Source organism: Octodon degus, unplaced genomic scaffold (genome assembly GCF_000260255.1).
Source record: "Octodon degus isolate 3935 unplaced genomic scaffold, OctDeg1.0 scaffold00015, whole genome shotgun sequence".
NCBI classification, from domain to species: Eukaryota; Metazoa; Chordata; class Mammalia; order Rodentia; family Octodontidae; genus Octodon; species Octodon degus.
Genome location: NW_004524591.1, coordinates 20,642,609 through 20,661,567, shown reverse-complemented (window position 1 = coordinate 20,661,567; position 18,959 = coordinate 20,642,609). Strand labels below are relative to the sequence as shown.

At 50.2% G+C, this 18,959-nt stretch overlaps 1 protein-coding gene, 1 long non-coding RNA gene and 1 pseudogene across 3 annotated transcripts; 2 read left to right on the top strand and 1 right to left on the bottom strand.

Moving 5' to 3' along the window:
• Window positions 1-5,608: 5,608 nt before the first annotated feature.
• Window positions 5,609-9,158, bottom strand: Inmt (indolethylamine N-methyltransferase). Of its 2 annotated transcripts, none has more exons than XM_023709936.1 (3): window positions 8,963-9,158; window positions 7,407-7,614; window positions 5,609-6,432 (listed from the first exon to the last, which is right to left on the bottom strand). In XM_023709936.1, the coding sequence occupies exons 1-3, from the start codon at window positions 9,114-9,116 to the stop codon at window positions 6,006-6,008; spliced, it is 789 nt and encodes a 262-aa protein (XP_023565704.1). In that variant the 5' UTR covers window positions 9,117-9,158; the 3' UTR covers window positions 5,609-6,005. The 2 variants fall into 2 exon arrangements, with proteins under 2 accessions (XP_023565704.1, XP_004626581.1); XM_004626524.2 differs by having other exon boundaries at window positions 5,609-6,435; window positions 8,963-9,156.
• A 2,921-nt stretch (window positions 9,159-12,079) lies between these two features.
• LOC111815338 lies at window positions 12,080-13,602 on the top strand. Its single transcript, XR_002820043.1, has 2 exons — window positions 12,080-12,399; window positions 13,001-13,602. It is a non-coding gene; the product is annotated as an uncharacterized LOC111815338 (long non-coding RNA).
• A 3,439-nt stretch (window positions 13,603-17,041) lies between these two features.
• LOC101569683 overlaps window positions 17,042-18,959 on the top strand; it is a 5,842-nt pseudogene continuing 3,924 nt past the window's right edge.

The window sequence follows — 18,959 nt, the reverse complement described above, 5'->3', positions numbered from 1 at the left end:
GCTCTCACCCAGCTCCCCAGGTCCCAGGCACACCTAGAGGAGGTGTAAGGCATGCAGGTGGGCTCTTACCCAGCTCCCCAGGTCCCAGTCACACCCAGAGGAGGCCTAAGGCATGCAGGTGGGCTCTCACTCAGCTCCCCAGGTCCCAAGGCACACCTGGAGAAGGCTTAAGGCATGCAGCTGGACTCTCACCCACCTCTGCAGGGCCCAGGGCACACCTAGAGGAGGTGTAAGGCATGCAGGTGGGCTCTCACCCAGCTCCCCAGGTCCCAGGTGCACCCAGAGGAGGCCTAAGGCATGTAGATGGGCTCTCACTCAGCTCCCCAGGTCCCAGGGCACACCTGGAGAAGGCCTAGGCGTGCAGGTGGGCTCTTACCCAGCCCCCCAGGTCCAGGGCACACCTACAGGAGGTGGAAGGCATGTAGCTGAGCACAGAATGGGCCCTCGCATCCAGCTGAGCCCTGTGGGACCCACCAGGCAATGTTCCATTGGGTAAGGGCTCCATCTGCAGAGGAAGGTGCTGCCTCCTCTCTGGGGCTTTCAGGCTGGGAGGAAGAACATCCACCAGGAGGCTGGTAATCATGGTGCAGAGGGCCGTGGTTTCTCATTCTGATGATTCTTCTAAGATTGGCATGGGAATGGCATGGATGAAGTAATGGGCTCTAGAGGAGTAGCCTTCAGGAGAAGAAACAAAGCCAGGGCCAGTCACACTTAACACAGAAAGAACATGGCTGAGGCTGGCAGCTGCCAACTGTTAGACATCACCCATAAGCTTCATGTGCTCAGTGGCAAGGCTTTTGGAAGAAGGTTGGGCTGTGGGGTGCCATAGGTGGCTTCTTGTTAGGAGATGGGGTGCCATCACAAGAGTCCAGCCATTGGGGAATGAGCTGGAAGGGTGGATCTCCCTGGCAACTCCTCCCTTCTCTGTCTGCTTCCTGGCTACCTTGATGTGAACAGATCCTCCCGTCAGAGCCCTTGGCCAGGCTGCGTCTGTGCTGGAGCCGCCAGCCATGGACTATGGACTGTAAATGCAGCCCAAACAAATGTCTTCCCTTTGAAGTGTCAAATATTGTTTCCCAGAAGTGGGATGGTAATTGGGTATAGATTTTGGTACCCAAGAGATGGAGTGATTGCTGTGACTCTACCTGACATGTGGTTGGGAAGCTTTTCAGTGTAGGAGACACTTCCAGGTCCTCGTCTCGGTCCAAGAAGCCAATATTTATAATCCCAAAGTTATGTTATTGGAATCCCATCAGGTTGATTCCAATCTACCACTTACAATGCAACCCACGGCGAAAATAAAAACACTTAAGTTATATTTTCAATCATCAGGGAGTCAAGGGCTTCTAAGTCCAGCCACGAAGATGGCTTTCTGGAACCAAGAGAGCAACCTAGGGCCTCACCCAGTTTTTACTCAGTAGGGGAGTGGCTTGAGGAGGATTGACTGAGAATTGTGGGAAGTAGGGGATCATTGTGAGCTGAGCTAGATGGGTTGCCTACATTTACCTCTGCCGATATGCAGAGAGGATATGCAGAGAGAGAGTAATCTACATTATATAGTATCTAATGTTTTGGTAAGTCTGGTGCTTCAGCTTTGGTGTAGCCTTTCAAGCCCCAGGAAGTCATGGCCTCTGTCTCAGGCTCAATCCCAGCTGGCACCATGGAGCATTAGCTCTACCGTCCTGTCTCGACCCAGCTCACATTAAAGAGCAGCAGGTGTAGGTTACCAGGGAAACACGCTCACCACCTTCAAAGACTATCACCATCACCTCAGCTAGACCAATACACATTGCTTAAGGCCAATTGAAGGATAAACAGGAGTCCTAGCCAGCTCTGTACAGAACAATACGAGGACATAGGGTCAGGCTCAGTCAAAATGGAGACAGTCACTTTTCTTTCAAGGAGAGCTGCTCAGGTGGTCCTCCACATTTCAAAATGGTTCACTCGAAGAGTTTGGAAAGGTTCGGAGATGCTGGGCAAAGAAGCAGCCCTGAGGACCTGAGGGTGCAGCTCAGTGGTAGAGCTCTTGTCTAGCACTTGTTGAGGCCTTCAGTTTAATTCCCAGCATTGAAAAAAAAAAAAAAGGAGAGAAATAGAAGCAGCCCTAACATGGTGTAAGAGAAATCACACAGCTTTTAATGAGATTTACACTGAGAAGCATGAGCTAAAATCTCGTCTTAAAAGGTTTTGGCAGCATCACATGAGAAACAACATGCAAAGTTGGAGCAGAAGAGAGCTTGGTTATTGAAAAGATTAGCATCACAAGACTCCTAGCACTTCTTCTCAGAACAATAGGACTTGACAGCTTGTGAGAGGTCAATAAGACCCCACACTTGAAGCCTATGAACTGTGAAACTAAACATCTTTGTTATGAGACACCCTATCCAAGAAGGTCTAAGAAAACCACCAGGCCATTGGTTCTTCAGGACTCAGGTTCCAGTGCTCAGCTATCCAGGCCTTAAGAGCCTGGTGGGGCCATGAACCAAGTGGACCTGGCAACTTCTGGGGCTGGCACCAGGTCTTGGTGTCATCCACATGCTAGTTTTATAAGCTTGCAGAATGCAAAAGCTGGCCGGGGAGATAGCTCATTAGAACAAGTGCTTGCCTGGCAGGTACAAGGGCCTGAGTTCAATCCCCGGTTCTGCAAAAACAGAATGCAAAAGCTATACAGGGTCATGCAGCCTTCCCCCCAAAAAAAATTTCAGAAGAAGGTCTGAGAGACAAGATGATGTGCCCTGCAAAGGCAGTGTGTGAAGGGGTGAGAATGAGGCCGAACATTCTGAGAGATACCAGGAAGTTGGAGCTGCCAGGAACAAGAGACATCAGCTAAGGCAAGCAGCAGGCAGTGAGCAAGGCTACTGCAAGGCAGAGGCCACTGGGGCTTCAACAGGCAGTACCTAGGGCCTCAGCAGGTGGTGTCATAGGGGCAGGGCTTTGGAAGCCAGTTGGAGTGCCAGTGTCCCAACACTCACCCTAGGCACTGCCTGGTACAGAAGACATACTTCCTTTCCTAGCCTAAAGTGCACCTGGGGGTGGCAGGGACATGGCCAAACCACTAGGTTTCTGGAGTAGCTACTGCTTTCCTCATAAGACTAAAGATCAAGAATGAAATCTCTTTGCTCCATTTCACTACCATAAAACTATGCACACCACCTGGAGCTAGAGGGGCCCTTTTGCGACCATGCAGAAAGGCCGCATTCATCACAGAGATACTAGCTTTGTTGGCACTGAGTCACTGAACCAGTAGTTGGCTATTGTAAGACAATTTCATGGGGGGAGGGGAGAGTGATAGCACTAGGGATAAATTTTGTATTATATTCCTATAGCAGGTAACCTACTCAGTATCCTAGGAGGACATCAACTCAGTGAATTACTATACACAAGGAACCAGGACACATGGGTCCACTTTCCCTCCAAACTCTGCCATAAGATGTGCTCCTCTAATGACTCCGGCACCTCCACTCCTACCCTCATCCCATAGTTTCACCAGCATCTTATAGATTCTGCTAGTACCAAGGGTGAATCAGTGTGCTTTATTAATACGTGCAGAGTACAAGTCATCTTCTTGTACATATGTGGCAGGTCCACAGCAGTCCCCACCCAGCCTGTCCCAGTTCAACCTGCTGGCAGCTTTCTCGAAGCCCTCCTCCCTCCTCCTGAGGCAGCAGACCTCTGCACACCGAGCAGCCACAGCAGCCAGGTGTGCTGTTTGCTGCTCTGTGTCTCGTGGCCATGTTTAGGTCAGCTTGCCCTCCACAGCACAGAAGCCCATCACCTGGAAGGAGGGACACACTCTCCACTTGTTTCCTTGATAGCTCCTCCCCTGGGCATCGCCATCTGCAACCTTGAGGAATCCGGCCCATGTATGACTGCATTCACAGAAACTTCCTGCGTCCTTAAAATTCCCCACCACACCTCATTTCTGCCCCTTCCTCTCCCCTGTTCCTGGACATAGATTCTCAGGGTCACCATGTCCGCTGCCACCACTTTGGATGACTGCTGACCATTCTGCCATAGCATGTTTAAAGCCATCCTACACCATTCCTCTCCAAAAAGTTCAGAGGTGTCTGCTGGGACCAGAGCACAGCTGTGATCTGCGTAGTGAAAGGAGTGAAGCATGAGCTGGGAAGAGAGGAAGCAGCGGGGCGCAGGCCAAGGCCCAAGCCCTGCCAAGAGAGCCAAGGGTGGGGGGACACTGCCCGCCAAGGCCTGGACATCTAGCACACGGGATGGGCTAGGACTGGAGGCACTTGGCTTCTCACTCCAACCCTGTCTCTAGGGAAGTCGCCTGGCTTGCCTCCTGGGCTATAACAACATAGAGCAGCCTTGGTAATTCTGAGACGCTCTTGAAGTTTTGACCCCTGCAAAATTAACACCAATGTGTCAGTTTCTGAAAATCTTCTACTTCTCCAAGCACATTTGCATCTATGGCTTCCTGCTTCTAAAACTTTCCTGTGAATGATTAGATGAGACCCTCTTCCTCCGCCCTCAGGTAGGGAGCACGAGGTCCAGAGAAGAAGCAGGGCTGTGACTAGAATCCTGATCCTCTGAGCCTTCTGAGGGTGGTTGAGTCCAGCTCAGCTGGGTGGACCCCACACAGGTGCAACTTGAGGGGCAAGGGGAAACTGTTGAGAGGTGCTCAGGGGAGAAATCAAGTCAGCTCAGGGAAGGGGTTTCTTCCTCCAATCGTCCTGTGCAAGAGAAAGGGACATGGGGTACCTTTGGACAATTCATCTACCCAAAGGACAGCTTTCTGCAATGTGTCCCCAGCAGGAGAGCCTTTTCTAACTTGCACGTGTGGGTGAGGCACAGTCCTGACTCCTGGACAGGAGCTCTTTTAACTCTGGGGCCAGAAGCGCAGGGCTAGAGTGGGTATTCCAGGGGACAGAGAGGGCCCCTGGGTAACCGTGAGTTGCAGATGAACAGCAGAGAACAGTTAGAAGTACATCCCACACAATTTGGAAGGCTTTCTTATCCTTCAAAAATGTTATTTCATTCATCTAAATGTCAATTAGCTGAGCACCCTGTATTTTTATTTACCAAATCTACCAGCCCTTATCTGGAGGCTGCGGTGTGTTTAGGCTGACTTGTACCTGTGTGTGAGAGCTGACCGTAAGTGTTAAGAGTTTTATAAGACAGAAGTTAAAACACTGTTAGCTTGAGCTCAGCCAGGGCAGGAGCACTCGCACTGCAAAAATTGATATCACTGAAAAATCAGTTTTTGTCTTATTAGAGATAGGGTGGGTTTTTCTTCCTACTATAATTTCTTCTTTTTTAAGTTTTTAAAGAGAATAAAGATACAATAAAAAATGTTTAAAATGATGCAGAATTTCACTAAGCAAAATGAGAGGATTTCAGTAATGGTTGATATAATACATACCGTTGTCTTCAAATTAGTCGTTCCATTACCAGATATGAGCATGCAAAATTGGTCAAAAAAATTAAAAAGAAGAAAAAAATTAAGCATTAACTGTTCCTTTCAATAGAGCAGTAGAAATCGGCAGTACAATTATCCAAGCCGTCCTGTGCATATACATAAATATTTTTCCCTCCTTCTTTCTTTCCTTGCCTCCTCTCCCTCATCCCAGTTGTTCCTCCCTTTGAGCAGCTTCTTTCCCTTTCACAGTATCTGTCACAGCTTCCAGGTTGTATCTGCTCTTTCAGATTCTTACACCAGGGAGACAATCTGATGAGCTGGTTTTGAAACACTCCCCAACACAACGCTGTCAACAGGACACTGTCCTTGTCTTTGCTACCTGGGTGAAAACTGAAATGGTCTTGGGCGCGCTAGAGTTGCACAGGAGTCAGAGAGCTCAGGATATTAGAAGCGGGACATTCCTAGGAGTAGAGGAGAAGCTGTGTTGGAAACTTAGATCTCTAAACCAGGGTGCTAGAACCTAGACTTTAGAGGGTAGAAGGTGAGTGTTGAAAGCAGGGGTTGTTCGACATCTCCCATTTCTAACCCCTGCCATCATGGCTCAGGGACCCCTGGCTGACCCCTTGGCTTAAGGCCCAAGCCGCTTTCGGGCCACAATAAAGCAGATTCCCTTGTTGGGAGCCGTGGTGGTAGAGTAGCTCTGGGCACTGTGCAGAAGCTGCTCGATATCCAAGCCAGCATCCAGGATAGCCTGCTCCACCTCCTCCTTCGTCAAGGACACACAGGAGAACTCACGCTTCCCCACCATGTAGTGAGAAAGCTGCAGCGTGATGCTGGTCACCAGGTGCCCACCCGGCTTGAGCAGAGAGGCAAGGTTGCACAGTGCAGCCCGGTAGGCGGCCAGGCTGCTGCAGGCGCACTCCATGGCCAGCAGGGTGAGCACACAGTCCATAGGTGGCAGCTCCACTGGCGCCAGTGGGTTGCTCATGTTCACATCACACTTGAGTACCCTCTTCACGGTGGCCCGGAGCTTCTCAGCCTTCTCCTGCCAGCGGCTGCTGTGGGGAGACCAAAGCGTTCAGAAGCCTCGGATGGAGGCTGCAAGGAAGGCCCATGCATGTGACCAGCAGAGGAGGAACCTCTGCATCCCCACAGGATTTCTGCCTAAGGCCCTGTGGAACTTGGGAGCAGGCCTCTGTCAGTCTAGGCCTCAGTCTCCCCGGCAGGAAATAGGAAGAGTGTACCACATTTCTAGGAACCTTTCTCTCTCATTCCATGCAAACCCCTTCCGTTGCTCCCCATGAGGGAGAAGGAACCCCAGGTGTGGTCAGGGCACCACAAACATCATTGATGGAAAGATGAATGAAAGAATTCTCTACTGATAATATATGAGTACAACTATCTTAAAAATATAATGTTGATCAATGAACAGCAAATCCTAGAAGACGACAGAGCAAATTACTGTGTTAGGAAGTTCAAAGGTATTGTTTAGACATATATAGACAGCTAATAAAAGATTATTTTCAGAAAGCAAAGGAATAAGAAACATGTAATTCATGTTAGTGATTTTATCAAGTATGGGAGACAGGGAGCAGGGAACACAGGAGAAGCGCAGGTAAGTCTTCTTGTGTCCCGGTGTCATGCTGGAGGATGGGCACAGGTGTCATATTGTCACAACAGGTAGAGACGATAAGGAGGAAGGAAAAGAGGGAGGAAGGAAGGAAAAGGAAACAAGGTAGGAAGAAATGCAGGAAGGAAGGGCAAAAAGGAAAGGAAGGGAGGGTACGAAAGTGAAGGAAAAAAGGAGAGAAGATGGGTGCCATCACCTGGCTATATCTGCTTTGCCATGTCCCAGCACCATGCAAACCCCAAGGGAGTCTGTCTACTGTGTCCCCACCTCAAGATACCTGGTGCATCTTTAAGGGTCCTGCTGTCCCAGAAATGTCAGGGACCATTACCAGGCAAGAGAGACCTCTGATGCAAGAGGTGAGATCCAGCCCCTAGAGAGCTCCGAAGCCCTGTCCCTTACCTGTTTCCTTCCAGCTCACAGGCAAATTTCAGCACCAAGGTCCAGTCAAAGGCCCCAGGATCCTTGCTCAGCCATTTCTGCAGCTCCTCCCTGTTTCGGTCCGTGAAGTCGGAAAGAGTAATGTCGCTGAAGGCCTCACAGGCAGCCAGCACTTGGTAGATGGTAGGGCCTGAGCCGACATCAATCAGTGTTTTTCCTCGGAGGCCACCTGTGATAGTGAGAGATCATTGAGGCTGGTGTAAGCAGGCCAGAGAGATGAGACCCACGACAGTCTGAGGGGCAAGAAGGACATGCTCCCTTTCTTCCCTCAAGGAGGTACAGCTACAAGCATGATGGCCATCAAGCCTGGCAGCTTCCTATAGACCAAGCCCCTGCCCAGTATCCTATTGCATTAATTTCCGTTTGCAACCCAGAACTACCCTGTAAAGTGACTCTTCTTTCTATTTCCGTGTTATGGATTAGGAAACCCACTTTGGGAAAAGTTCAATTGGTTGCATGTCTCTCAGCCAACAGGTAAGCTCTCCTCCCTCTTGGACAGAAAGCCGGAGCTTCAGGCCCTGTTCTGGAGTAGACCATGCTACAGCCTTCTGAGCATCCCCTCCCTTTCTCTCCTCCCTCCTTTCCTCCAGTGGCCTTTCAGTTCCAGGTGCTTGGGGCCACGCCTCCCTTGGAAGTCCCACCTGGATGGACTCCAGCAGGGGGATGGGGGAAGAGGACCTGGGAAGACTGCAGAGATAAGCCAAGGGTCACTGAATGATGGAATGGAGCTTGGCCTCCAGCCCTGCATTCGGAGCCCAGGCTCGGGGCCATCTCGGCTCTCTGGCTCTGCTTCCCGTCCTGCTTATTCACCAGGCTCGCAGCCTCCTAGTGCTGTTACTCCAGGTCTCTGTTCCTCAGCCCAGTACCCTGAGTGAAGATCTGGCTGCCCACCCCAGAGTGCACTCACCAACCCCAGTCCCCATGGGCAGGTGATTATCATCAGTTCCCGGGAGATGGCTCGGCCAAGGGCCCTGGTGCTGAGGACCAAGCCAGCAGGTTTGTGTTGTGGCTGACACCCCACACAGCACTCTTCAGGCCCTCATCATCACAACATCCAAGACGTACAATCCAAATACGCTGGGATCCTAAACCCACCACAATCCCACTGCTTGCCCTTGTCTTTCTCTTGCCTCAGAACAAGGCTCTACTTCTGAAGATCAGAAAGCCACCCCCATTGGCCTGGGCATCTGGGCTTATGGAGAGCAGTTTTGGTGGTTTTGTATTGGGGGAGGGTTGTTTTTCATTCTGGGAATCAAACTCTTCCCAGGCAGGGGCTGAGCCACTGAGCTATCTCCCTGGCTAGAGAGCATTTTTGGAACTGTGTGATGGTAACTCTTCCCCTGCACATCCCGACCCCCAGATTACACACTGCTCCAAGGTAATGAGGAGACAGACCTGACCTCCCAAGCCCCAAAGCCCCTGGAGGTGGCCTGGTTCGCCCAGGACATCTTTTTTCTGTCCTTCACACAGAGTCCTCAGAGAGAGGCTGAGGGTGGAGAAGGGCCGTCACTGCTTACCTGGGCCAAAAGTCTGGTGGAGACACTGCAGATTAAACTTGACCATCTCTGTCTCAGAAGAGGAGCCACACTCAAAGCTGTAGTAGGTTGCCAGGTAGTCCTTGGGCATGAAGTGCTTCTGGTACTCATCGGGACCAGTGAAATTGCGCTCCATGGTGGCCCAGAGTTCATCCTCCTCCTGCCTGCCCTGGTTTATAGAGGCTCGGAGCTCCTGACTCCACCGCCAGGAATTTGACTCCTCCCCTGCCCCTCCCACACTGGCTAGGCCTTGGGGACCCAGCTCTGGGAGGGGCAGAAGGGATATGGATACCCGTGTGCTGCTATCACACTGACACAGCCTACCTGAAACTCCATGCCCAGGGCCACAGTGGCTCCTGCAGACGCTGTGACCCTGCTTGCTCTAGGGACTGGCCCCTGTCTACCTCAGGCAATTGCTGGTGCTCAGCTCTTGTGCTGCATGTGACCTCAGGCAGGAGTCAGAATGTCCCCATCTGCATGCCTACTCCCCTGGCTCTGAGGACCAAAGTCACTCCCTAGGTCACCGGTGTCATGGGCCTGAGGTCACAGGGAGGTGCCCATCATTCCCTGGTGGGCAGCAGGACTCAGAGACTTTCCTCAATCCAGCCAGCATGCATAGCTCCATGGTCCCAGCCTGGTTAGAGATTGGAGCTCAGACTTGGGGGAGAGGAAAGGGCAGGGCAGGGTGGCTGGCCCCGCATCACTGGGCAGGCCAAGTCTCCACAAACAAGGACAAGCACATGCAGTCATAAGGCCCAAACTGCCAGAAGAGTCCTGGCTTTTTGGTGAGCCAGTAGACATGTGGCCTCAGATAAGCTAATGCCCGAGTTAGCCTCTATGTTCTTCCCTTCAGAATGGGAGTGTTTTGTAAAACCTTCCAGACAGAGAAAAGCTCAACTTCCATTTTCGGCACCAAAAAATAGCTCTGACTTGGCCTCAGACCAGACAGCAATGAATCTTCCACCCTTAATGAATCTGGGCTTGCAGCCCAAATAGTGAGGGGGACAAGAACGCTTAGCACTAGCTTCAAGTAAACAACCAATTCTGACTCCTGAGAGCCCACAGCCTACAGCCTTCACAGTGCCAGGGTCACCCAGGAGTCACTTGTCTGACTTCAAGTAGGCAGGAGTCAGGTGTTCATGTTACAAAATTCAAGGAGTCCTTTTCCTTCTGTCTCCCTCCTTCCTTCCCTCCTCCTCCTCCTCCTCCTCCTCTTCCTCCTCCTCCTCCTCCTCCTCCTCCTTTTCCTCTTCCTCCTTCTCTTCCTCCTCTTTCTCCTCCTCCTCCTCCTTCTCCTCCTCCTCCTTCCTCTCTCTCTCTTTCTCTCTCTCTTTCTTATGCTCTCTCTCTCCCTCCTCCTCCTCCCTCCTTCTCTCTGCCTCTCCTACTTTCTTTTCTTTGTGGCAGTATCCTCCTATGTAGCACAAACACATCATCCTCCTGCCTCAGGCCTCCTGAGTACTAGGATTACAGGTACACATGCTGCCCAGCATAGGGAATGTTCAATAAAGGAACAGTATAACAGAGATTCAGGTATAGGCTGAAGGAAGTTACATGATACCTATATTAGTCAGTTTTACAGAGGAAAAAATATACATAGGAATTAAGCATGAAAAGAGGTTTATTTTAAGGAATCAGCTTATGTGATTATGGAGGTTGCAAGACCAGCCCTGCAGGATGGGCTGTCAGGCTGGAGGCCCAGAGCAGGGCCAGCAGGAAGGCGCAGGACAAAGGCCATCTGCGCAGAAATCCAGCCTGATGGGGAAGCTCATTCACTTCTCCTCAGGCCTTCACTTGATTCGATGCAGCTTCAGGGAAGGCGTCTGCCTCAAAATCCATTCATTCAAAAGGAATCTCTTCAGAAGCACCCTCACAGAAGCATCTCAAACAATGAATGACCACACAGTGGTCTGGACACTGTGGCCCAGTCAGTCTGACACATAAAATGAACCTTCACAGTAACTCCAGGCTAGGCCAGGAGAACCACAGTCCTCTGAGGACTGATACAGAGCTGCCCAGGAAGGGTCTCCTGCAGCAACCGACAGCAAAGGAGCTAAAGAATGAATACCCAGTTCTGGATGCTCAGGGGCACAGTGAAGCACCCATTTGCGTATGCAATGGAGTGCACACAACTGTACCACCCAGGGAGTGCTCCAGGGCCCACGAATGGATGGGGTGTCTAGGGGGTCTGTGCAAGGGTAGGGGAGAGCATCTGCCCAGGATGATGGGCTGCATGTCCTTGGGAGGACTTAGGACACCCTCCCCAGCTCAAGGCCTGCAGCACCTCCTGCTGCCCAGAGGAATGAACCCAAGTTCCTCCCCTGGGCTCCACCCTCCGGCTGCTCCCTGCCTTCTTCACCCACCCTCACCTTCCCTCTCCATCCCAGTGCATGCTTCAATCCAACCTAGCCAGAGACCCCCACAGTGCTAGGAACACTTGTCCAAAGTGACTCTCTTAAGAATAGTTTCTAAGGGAGAAAAACACTTCAGGACATTGATGCTTTGCACCAGGTCATTCTTTGTTGGGACAGGAATCTTCAGGTCTTCATTGCAGAATTTTTTGGCAACTGTGGCATCGCGGTTCACACTTTGGGCCACTCAAAACATCTGCAGGCATGGCCATGCCTCCCTGGGGTGGCAGAATTGCTAGAACTTGAGAAGCCCGTGCTACTGTCTGCCTTCGTCAAGTTGGCAGCACTCTGTTCACACCAGGGCTGCTTCAGTCCATTTGAAGAGTGGTGCATCACATGAGGCATCTTTCTGCTATGATTTTCAGTAAGTCAACAAAATGAAGCAATTTAAAAGGCAACTATGAAAAAAAATATGATATGAAAAAAGTCACTATCCCATGCTAAGAAAACAACCATCTCAGTACACCATACTCCATGTGACCTCTGCTATCTGTCTTCCTGTTGACTTTGTGGGATGAAGAAACCAGCCCAGAAGAGGGAAGCTGGAAATATAAACAACACAGGGCAAAAATATGAACTCTGGTGAATTGCCAGCCTCATCCCATACCAAAATCCAACACAGAGCAGCATGTCTTTTACAAGTCAACACAGATGCAGTCAGCACTGCAGAGTTTCCAAGTCCCTGGGATCAGAGAACATTCTAAACTTAGAAAAATATGCAAAGAGAAAACAACAAATTTATCAGACCCTATGATAGTGTCACAGAGAAGTGACTTATAAGCTGCTAGGTGTCAGATGAGCTGAGTGTCTCTGGATAACTGAGGAATGAATACGGGAGAAAGAAGGTTAAGAGTAGGAAAAGGTTTTTGAGAGAAAGCTCCAGAAAACAAGAGGAGCCTCAAAAGTGAGTAGCTGTTTGAGGCTCTTTTTCTAGGTGCTTTTTTATACACAGAAATGACCATCCTTCAAGACACTCAGCCAAGCTAAGGCCAACCTAAGCGGTTGCAGGTATAGAAGCTCAGCTAACATTGATCCTATAGGGAAGTGACATGTGTCACAAGGGTACGTGGTGGGCATCGCTTACTTCAGATTACCTATAACTTCTTTTTTTTTTTTCCAAACCGGGGATTGAACTCAGCCCCTTGCGCTTGCCAGGGAAGCGCATATTCCACTGAGCCATCTCCCCAGCCCCCGATTACCTATAACTTCTAATGTAGAAAGATCAAGCCTTTTCAGGGAAGGGGAAGAAGCTGGGTCAGGCTGTTCTGGTCCCCTACCTGTGATCAGATGCCACCTGGACCAGGTGGTGCTGATCACGGCACCATCTGCAGCTGCTGTCTATCTCCAGGGAGCCCTGCAGGCCTGGCTGTCTCCTAGTTTCTCTCCAGCCACAGCTCCCATGTATCTTTTGTACAGACTCCTTCGAAGACCTAGACTCTCTCTGGCTGCCTGTTAATTTCTATCTAAATTAGCTATTTATTATAGTAGTATATTGTACTTCATTAGAAAAATAAGCAAATATTTGTCCTAAAAAATTAAATGGCAAAATTTGTTTTCCTTGGAAAAATAACTTAGTAACTATTTTTCCCAAATGACTTGCCCAAATTAGTTCCAGGAAAAGTTTTCAAGCTTTAGTCCAATGATCCCATGTGCAGTGTGGGTGTTCAGCCTAACTAAAGCCAAACTACAAAACACAGCAAAAAGCTCATGCACCACAATATTGATTACATTATTTGTGGTACTGGAAACCTGTGAGACGTTTACCACAACATGAAGGGAGAAGTTAAGTCAACCTTACTCCAACAGCTGCCTGGAGTTGCCATGCGTAGAGCCTGTGTGTGCCGTGGAGGGGTGACATGGACTCGGCAGGCAGACGTGCGCATGTACTGGGAGACACTACGTGCATGAAGGATTCCCAGGTACAGTGTCCAGCAGTGGCTAGCGATGGAAGACACTCTGGGATGGATATCACACACTCAGTGCCAACAGCCGTTTTCATCCACGACAACTGAGATCTCCTGGATTCCAACATGAAATTCGCTTTCAATAATTTGAGCAGAGGTCAGCCAGAGAGGCAGTTGTCTTGCCACCATTCAGCATAGAATTGACATTTTCTTCATGGAAGAAATACCCCTGGCCCAAGCTGTATGACTTTCAGAAATGGAGGAATTATATATTCAATGCAATAAAAATAGGAGAATTATGATGAAAGGTGGATTACAGTGTGTATTCTGTGACAATGCTTTCCCTTAAGCCTGAAGTCCTGAACCTAGAGGCTGTCTTTGGTTCTGGGTGTTGGGAAGCAGGGGTCCTCCTGCTTAAGGTGGCCCTTTGGTGTCCTTGGGGCAGAACCCCAGGATGCTCTCTGAGCAGCACCACTGGAGCACAAAGAGAGCCAGGTGGGAGGTCAGTGGGCTTAGACAGGCAGCAGGTGAGGCTTGGGCCCATCTCCATTCCAGCTTTGGACACAGGTTTTGCTTGACTCTGGCTCCCACTGTTGTTTCCAGGGCTTCCTGACAAGGCACATTGCACCTTGTCAGCATCATGCTTTGCAAATTGTTGTGCAGATGGCAGGAAGCCCCCATGCACAGGAGTCCTCCATAAATGCCAGGGAGTCTATCCCAGATGTCCTCCTTCACACTCCTCTCACCTGTAAGGGGAGCTTTTCACCAGCTCGGGCCCAGAGCTGCCCTTGCAAAACATACTAATTTGCTGCCTGAAATCTCTTTACTTTAAGATGACCTTTGAAAGGAGAACTTGGCCACACATTGTGGAGAGAAATTTTATTTGGAGGCTACTGTGGACTCCCATGCAGTTGTAAGAGGTGTAATGAAAACACATGGCCAGGGCTGGTGAGATGGCTCAGTGGTCTAAAGCACCTACTTAGAACAAGCTAAGTCAAGCAAAGCACGGGGACCGCGGTTCAATCCCCAGCACCACATGCCAGCCAGCCCCGCCCCCTGGTGGGCTGAGCTGGCCACACACACACAAAATAAATAAATAAAAAAAGAAAAGAAAAGAAAACACGTGGCCAGAGCTGGGAGATAGCTCGGCAGCATAAGTGCCTGCCTGGCAAGCACAAGGACCTGAGTTCGATTCCCCGTACTGCATACCGTGCTGACCCCCACTCTGGGTACACCATTTGGGCCACTGAAACCAAGTATGGTGGAACACACCTGTAATCCCAGCGCTGGGGAGGCTGAGACAGGAGCATCACTATGAATCAGAGCTACATAGTGAGACCCTCTAACAAATAAATAAAAGAAAAAATTTTTATTAAACACATATGATTGCTTAAATTTCAAAAATGTATCACAGTACAAGACACATTGCCACTGATCCTTCTCAAAAGACTGCCTCTCACTCGGAATACAGTTATTCCATTGTTCTTGACACCTTCGGAAGCAGCTCTGGAAACCTTCTTTCCTGAGTGCTTTCATGAGATGTGATTCAAAAAGAGAAAAAACATGCACTGAACACGGCTGCCAAGCACCGCCCAAGAGAAAGGCAGGCTCATCAGACGCCGTGGTGGTCCTCATCTGCTCTGTTCACTGCTCTAACTCTGCACAGAGCGGCTTTTCCCCAAAGTTGAAATGATCATGAAAGGTGAACATTTAAATTAATTCAGGACATCAAGGCACTGTGACAGTACAGCTGAAGGCATGAAGAAAGGCGCTCCAGAACTGCTCCAGGAAGTGGCAAAACCACGGGAGAAGTGTGCTCAAGGCAAAGGGGACTATCTTGAGGACAATCATCGGCACCGTGTCTTTTATTGTAATAAACTTTTTAAATTTTTAAAAATCTTATTTATTTATTTGGTACAGTGTCTCACTGCACAGCTCAGACTTGCAGTGATCCTCCTGTCTCAGTTTCCCCAGCGCTAGGATTACAGGCGTGCGCCACCATGCCCAGTTTCATGGCTGGCACAGTGCCTGGGGTTCCAGAGCTGGCATGGCATACAGTGCTGGAGATTGAAGCCGGGTTCTTTCTCTCACCAGGCAGGCTCTTAGACTGCCGAGCTATCTCACCAGCCCTGTAATCAACTTTTTAAATTTAAACAGTCTTTAGTTTTCGATGACACCACAAAGTCTTTTAGGAAGCTCAAAGGTATCTTGTAAGTTGTGAGAAAGGTTATCCAGCCTTCTTCAGTGATGACATCCTCTAAAGCAGTAGTGTAAGATTAAAACATTAATACTGGTTCTGGCTACTCACCTTATTTCACTTTACCCCAGTTGTACATGTAGGTGTGTGTGTGTGTGTGTGTGTGTGTGTGTATGTGTGTGTGTGTGTGTGTGTGAACTTCAGTGCAGTGTCCTGACATGTCCTTGTCGTATACATGTAAAGTCACATTTTTAAAATAGTTTGTCCAAATGTGAGGCTTCCCACTATCCCCAGGGGCCCTGCCTCCCTGTACTCCTGCACTGCACAAAAAGAAAAGGCTGACACATGCACATGTTTAAAAATTGAGTTGTTTCTCTTGCATGAGAAACCCAAAGGGGAAACAGGGACAATAATGGAGGACAGAAGGAGGAAGGAGAAAGAATATGTGCAGGAGGAAAGGGGAGCAGGGAGAGGGAGAGGGGTGAAGGGAGAGAGATGGGAAAACATAAGGAGAAATGGAAATGAAGCTTCTGGAAATGGGGCTGGGGAAGAAGGGTTGAGGGAGTAGAGGGGAACGGGGCAAAAAACGAATCAAGATGTATTACGTACAGGTACAAAATCCCTAGGATGAATCTGAGGAACATGTGTGGCAAATATGTACAAATAAAAAATGAAGTTAAAAATACGTTATCTACAAAAATTTTCTTTGCAAAAACAAAGAGAAAAAAAAAAGATTAAGCAAGGAGATAAAGTGAACAAGATTAAACTCAGTGGTGGACGATCTGTTTTTAAGCACAAGCTCACTGACCCTGGTCAGCAAAATCTCAGTCATCACTGGATCCCATTTCCCTACCCGAAGGGGCCTTTCTGCTCTGATTCTTACTGTCCTGACCAAACTCCAAGAGGGACGCAAAGCATCTGTGAACTCTCTCTGCCTCTACCGCCTTGCTCCTCTGTCTCCCTGTATGTCTGTCTGTCCACCTCTCTCCCCTCTCCACCCCGAGCAGCAGCTGCATGCAAAATTCCGCCTCCCTGGAACCAGGAACACCAAAGGCCAGGCCCTGGTGACTCTGCTGCATTCCCATGTTCCTCGAGAATTTATTAAGTAGATAAACTCCAGCCAGAATATTCAGCCCTGAAGCTCTGGCTTCCTGTGTGAGGATCTGAGGCCCTCTGGAGAGAGAAGCGGGCCAAGAAGCTTATAAAACTTGCACTAGGTGTCTGGTAAGAGATGTCAGCAGACTAAATGCCTGCTCTCACAAGCTCAAGGACCAGGGTTCAATTCCCAGTCCCACATGCAGTGCTGGCCCCGCCCCCAGGGTGCGCAGAGCCAGCAACAGAGTCTGGGTGTGACGGAACATGCCTGTAATCCCAGTGCTGCAGAGCCTGAAAACAGGAGGATCACTACAAGTCCAAGCTGCATAGTGAGACCCTGTAACAAATACATAAATGGAAAGAAAAAAAAAAAAAAAAAACCACCTCCCACTGGAAAGAGGCTGGGAGGAAGGTGCAGGCTCAACTGTGCAGGGGAGCAGGCAGATGATGTGCCTGGGTGGACGGTAGACTGTACGCAGGAGGAGAGGACTACGAGAAAGAGTTTAACCCCCAAAGATTACCTGGCCACCTGCTATGCCTTGGACTCAGGCACCATGGCAGAAAATGAAATCCTGAAATTTAACCTGGAGAACCTCTTCCAGTCCCTGTGGGCTTCATGGTGCAAGCAGCGGGGTCCCAATGGGCAGGAACAGCAGCGAGTTTGTGCACCAAGGATGCTGCAGAGGCAGCCCGGCCCATCCTGGCCCCCAACCTGCCAACAAAAGGGCCTCTGCCAGGTGGTGTGTCCAGAGCTCCAGCCTTGGAGACCAAAGAGCTGGGTGTGGGTCTGTTGGCCTGTCGGCCTCAGTTTCTTCATCTGTGAAGTGGAGAGGCTGAAGCCAGAACTATCTTGTGCTGGGGGAAAGAAAAGGCCTGAGAACTTCGCCTGCCGCTTGGCTGCTCTGCCTGCCTCCTTTGCTGAGAGGCATGAAGGAAAGGCTGTGCAGCCTTCCTGGGCTTTGTGAGTCCTCTGGAAATCTGAGGAAAATTCTTATGCACACAGCCACACAGACAGACAGACAGACAGACAGACAGACAGACACACACACACACACACACACACACACACACACGCACACACACTTTTTAAAAAAACAGAAAATAGACACTCAATCTCCAGTTCTGCCAAAAAAACAAAAAGAAAATAAAGAGACTTGCCCAAGCATGTATGAGGCCCTGGGTCTGAGTCTCAGCATTACCCACAGGGGGACAGGGGGAGAAGTTCATGGCTACCAGAAGCCAAACCACAGAATTCAGCTTACAAATCCTTCCTCTGGGGCATTAGAACTGGGTGAACCAGTAGAGACTAATTCTTACATTCCTTAGTGCACCCCAGGGGGGAGACTGAGACCCAGCATGGAGGGAGGGAGGGAGGGGGTGGCCGGCCCAGATCTCACTGGCAGAGGCACAGCAAGACTGAGGCTTGCATGAGGGGGCTGCGATTGGCCGAGGCACTCCGAACCCTTTATCTAATCATGTACTCAGTCTAAGAAGGGTACATGCAGGAACACAGGAACACAGGAAAGGAAGGTTAGGGCTCCCACAGAAATCTAAGACATGTTGGAGGGGGGAGGCTGGCCCAGGGCCTCGGCAGATGGACAGGTGGGTGCTGGGGGAGAAGGCAAGAGGGAGGACGCGGGGATTAGAGAGTGTTAGCTTAGGCTTTTGCTCTAACTGGTTGCCTCATCCTTCGCCTTCTGGATTGGCTGAGCTGGGCATGAGCCCTGGCCCAGTTCTCAGCTTTCTTCCAGCTCTGTTCCCAGGTTGCTTCTGTACCATGCAGTTCCAGAGTCAGGACCCACGGGAGACAAACAGGCTTCATCCAGGAAGTCAGTTCCAACTTGCCCAGAAGGCTGGGACTTACTTTACCAGGCCCCAGTAGTGCTCTGGAAATGTTGGGGTAACCGGGCATCGCACCAGGCTATGCTTCACTGCCCTCCCTGCACCAGAGTGAGGTAAAGGAGGGCACAGGCCTCCTCTGCACACTGTCCCAAGCCTGTAAGGCCTGGGGAAGGCAGGAATGGGGGTCTCCTCGCCCACCTCGGCTGGCCTCCCAGGGCTGTCCCCACCAGGAGGAGTGAGTGGAGATGCGTTGATGGACATCAGCGCTGGCCCCGCTATCTACCAGCTGCTATGGTCCTGCGAGGTCTTCGGCGAGATCATCACCTCAGTTTATAGTGAGCAGAGCCTGTGGAAGCAGCAGAAGGGGCTGAGGAAGGAGCCAGGCGCCTGGGACTGGTCCCCACCGTGCAGTATGTGTGTGAGCTGGAGGGAGACGGGTACCGCAGGTCTCCATGCCCCTGCCACCATGGCTGGCATCCATCCTTCTCAGCCTTCCTGGCCTGCCTCACTGAACTTCTCTCTCCACCATC

Bases quoted from the DNA above. Each gene is read 5' to 3' on its own strand.
- Inmt (XM_004626524.2), bottom strand. From the start codon at position 9,116: ATGGAGCGCAATTTCACTGGTCCCGATGAGTACCAGAAGCACTTCATG. The intron at 7,615-8,962 runs GTAAGCAGTGAC...TCACTATCACAG, and splicing joins CCACCAGACTTTTGGCCCAG to GTGGCCTCCGAGGAAAAACA. The intron at 6,436-7,406 runs GTAAGGGACAGG...GTCTCCCCACAG, and splicing joins TGTGAGCTGGAAGGAAACAG to CAGCCGCTGGCAGGAGAAGG.